Source organism: Ictidomys tridecemlineatus, chromosome X, assembly GCF_052094955.1.
Source record: "Ictidomys tridecemlineatus isolate mIctTri1 chromosome X, mIctTri1.hap1, whole genome shotgun sequence".
NCBI lineage: Eukaryota > Metazoa > Chordata > Mammalia > Rodentia > Sciuridae > Ictidomys > Ictidomys tridecemlineatus.
In genome coordinates, this window is record NC_135493.1 from 79,330,787 (window position 1) to 79,334,249 (window position 3,463).

At 42.4% G+C, this 3,463-nt stretch overlaps 1 protein-coding gene across 1 annotated transcript; it reads right to left on the bottom strand.

Moving 5' to 3' along the window:
* Window positions 1-634: 634 nt before the first annotated feature.
* LOC101967987 (TPA-induced transmembrane protein) lies at window positions 635-1,293 on the bottom strand. The gene is given in 1 exon segment (XM_040281971.2): window positions 635-1,293. A coding segment is annotated over 1 exon segment (654 nt). The 3' UTR covers window positions 635-639.
* Window positions 1,294-3,463: the final 2,170 nt, after the last annotated feature.

Consider the following 3,463-nt stretch of genomic DNA (forward strand, 5'->3'; position numbering starts at 1 on the left):
GTGACAATGCAAAATGATGGTTGCATGTTCAAAACCCACAGGGACTCATGTTTACAAAAAAAGGCGTTTAGGCGTCACAGAAAGAAGGAGATGTCAAATCATTAGTAATCCCTATCGTATTTCTATGACTCTGTATGTAAAAGTAACACTGGATGATGTGCTTAAGGCTGATTTGCCAAGATACCCAGATATTATGTAATGGTGGGAAGAGTTGGAGATTTCAAAGAGCAATTGGTTGAGTTCTCCCTTGCCTGGATGCTCACTTCTCCCTGCCCCAACACAGGCTGACAGAAAACTGTCTAAAACAAAGCACTACACCACCCTTGTGCTAAAGAGAAAGTATCCACACATGGGTAAAGAGAGCCAAAGACTCAAGAACTGCAGCGCCCACACATCAAGTGACCTGCCCTCACCCAACCCTTCCACCCATCTGACTTTCTGCTTTGTCAAGACTTGACCCAAGTGGGTCAGCGCTTGGGAGCTGCCTTGCTGGGTATGGAGTCAGACTTCCTATATGTGCAAAATCAGGAGGATGGACAGTGTGCTCATTGTCACAGGATCTTTCCTGTAAAAGATAATGAGTTCTTTTCTCTCCAAAAACTCAGAGGAGCACCTTCTGACAGACCAGCCTCAACCAATTCACTCATAGAGCAAGAGAGATGGTGGATCAAGCCCCAGACTCTCACAATGAGGTACACTCTGATCATAGAAATCCTGTAGCAAAACTCCCAGTGCAAGCTCCTCACTTATCATGTACTTCATAAAGCCGTCATCTCCCCATGGAACCGCAAACTGCAGGTGATAGGTTGCTGTGGCGTTTTCACTACTGAAGTTCACTATTTCAACTGAAGTGAAATAATGACTCAGAGATGGAGATTTACTGTACACATCTTCAAGCCTTTTAGTAAGCAGGTGAGGCAATTCCTCTTCTGTAATGCACTCTTCTGGAATCTTGACCATGATGAAGAATGTTTTGTTTGATGATATCTCAAATATTTCATTTTCATCTTCATCAATATAAGTTACTCCACTAAGACATAAACCAACGATGATCACTATAATGAGACCCAGGAAGATGCAGGTGATGACCATCCACAGTTCACACTTACCGACCAACTTCTTATTGCAGGAGCTCCAGGGACTTTCCTTCTTGGCCTGGTCTGGGCTGGTGTCGTCGGCCGAAGCAGCCAGGACCTGGAGGGCTCCATTGAGAGGCGTCTACTAATCCCACTGCTCCTGGAGCACCGAGAGCTCCAGGTCTTCTTCTGAGGATGAGGGATTGGCCCCTTTCATGGGCTGGCTGAGAATAGCTGAGCAGCTCGGCTGGGAGGCCAGACCCACACATCTGCGGGTGCAGAGTCCGCAGTGGCCTCCTGGGTTCACATTCCACCTGGTTTCCATATATTGGACCAGCCTTTCATCCCAGGGATGAATCCTACTTGATCATGGTGCACAATTTTTTGATATGTTTTTGAATCCGATTTGCCAGAATTTTATTGAGGATTTTTGCATCTAGGTTCATTAGAGATATTGGTCTGTAGTTTTTTTGCTTTGAAGTGTCTTTGTCTGGTTTAGGAATCAGGGAGATGTTGGCCTCGTAGAATGAATTTGGAAGTTCTCCCTCTTTTTCTATTTCCTGAAATAGCTTGAAAAGTATTGGTATTAGTTCCTCTTTAAAGGTTTTGTAAAACTTGCTGTATACCCATCGAGTCCTGGGCTTTTCTTAGTTGGTAGTCTTTTGATGGTTTCTTCTATTTCCTCAATTGATATTGGTCTGTTTAGGTTGTGTATATCCTCCTGACTCAATCTGGGCAGATCATATGACTTAAGAAATTTATCGATGCCTTCACTATCTTATATTTTATTGGAGTATAAGGATTCAAAATAATTTCTGATTATCTTCTGTATTTCTGAAGTGTCTATTGTGATATTGCCTTATTCATCCCGTATGCTAGTAATTTGAGTTCTCTCTCTTCTTCTCTACGTTAGCATGGCTAAGGGTCTGTTGATTTTATTTATTTTTTCAAAGAACCAACTTTTAGTTTTGTCATTTTTTTCAATTGTTTCTTTTGTTTTGATTTCATTAATTTCAGCTCTGATTTTAATTATTTCTTGCCTTCTACTTCTTTTGCTGTTGTTTTGTTCTTTTTCTAGGATTTTGAGATGAAATATGAGATCATTTATTTGTTGGTTTTTTCTCTTTTTAAGGAATGAACTCCAAGCAATGAATTTTCCTTTTAGAACTGCTTTCAATGTGTCCCATAGATTCCGATATGTTGTGTCTGTGTTTTCATTTAACTCTAAGAAGTTTTGAATTTCCTCCTTGATGTCTTCTAAAACCCATTGATCATTCAGTAACCTATTGTTCATTCTCCAAGTGATGCATGATTTTTCTTTCCTGTCTAATGTCTTCCTTGAGACTCCAGATCATCTGAAGCATGTATATCCTGAATTCTTTATCTGACATTCCATCTGCTGCAGCTATTACCTCTTCTAAAGTTGAGTTGACCTGTATTGCTTGTGGTTTTTTCTTTCCTTGTCTTATCATACTGATTGCGTGTCTTTCTGCTTGGTGAAACTGTTGTGTTTTTGAAATTTTCCCCCTATTTATTTATATTGCTCTTGTATAGTTGAAAAGTCTCCCTTGCAGGGTGGGCAGCGGCTGTGCTCCTCCTCCAATTGGGCTGATCTCTCTACCACGCTAGCGGGCTGCTGGGTCTGTTTTGCCGGTGGGTAGCAGGTCTGCCTACCTTGCAGGTGCGGGCGGCGGCTCTGCTCTGCCCCTCCTCCAATTGGTGTGATGTGTCTACCATGCCTGCGGACCCCTGGGCCTGTTCTGCTGGTCGGTCACAGGTCTGCCTACCTTGCAGGTGCAGGCAGCGGCTCGGCTCTGCCCCTCCTCTAATTGGTGTGACATGCCTACCACACCCCTGGACAACTGGGCCTGTTCTGCTGGTCGGTCGCAGGTCTGCCTACTTTGCAGGCGCAGGTGGCGGCTCTGCTTGGCCCCTACTCCAAATGGGGTGTTGTGACTACCATGCCAGCGGGCTGTTGGGCCTCTAAAATATTTTATGATAAAAAAAACTTAAAAGAATTTGCAGCCAGAAAACCAGCACTGCAAAGCATTTTGAGCAAAATACTACAAGAAGAGGAATTGAAAAATAGCACCCAAAACTAACAGTGGGAGGTATCTCAGTAAAGGGGGAGAAAAATAACCAAAGAGGAAAAACTAGCCAAACTAAAAGAAATAAATAAATAAACATGACTGGAAGTACAAGCCATATTTCAATAGTAACCTTAAATGTTAATGGCTTAAATTCACCAATCAAAAGACATCGGCTAGTAACCTGGATTAAAAAAAAACAGATTCAACAATATTCTGCCTATAGGAGACTCATATGATAGGAAAAGACATACAGAGGTTGAAGGTGAAAGGTTGGGAATAATCATACCACTCACATGG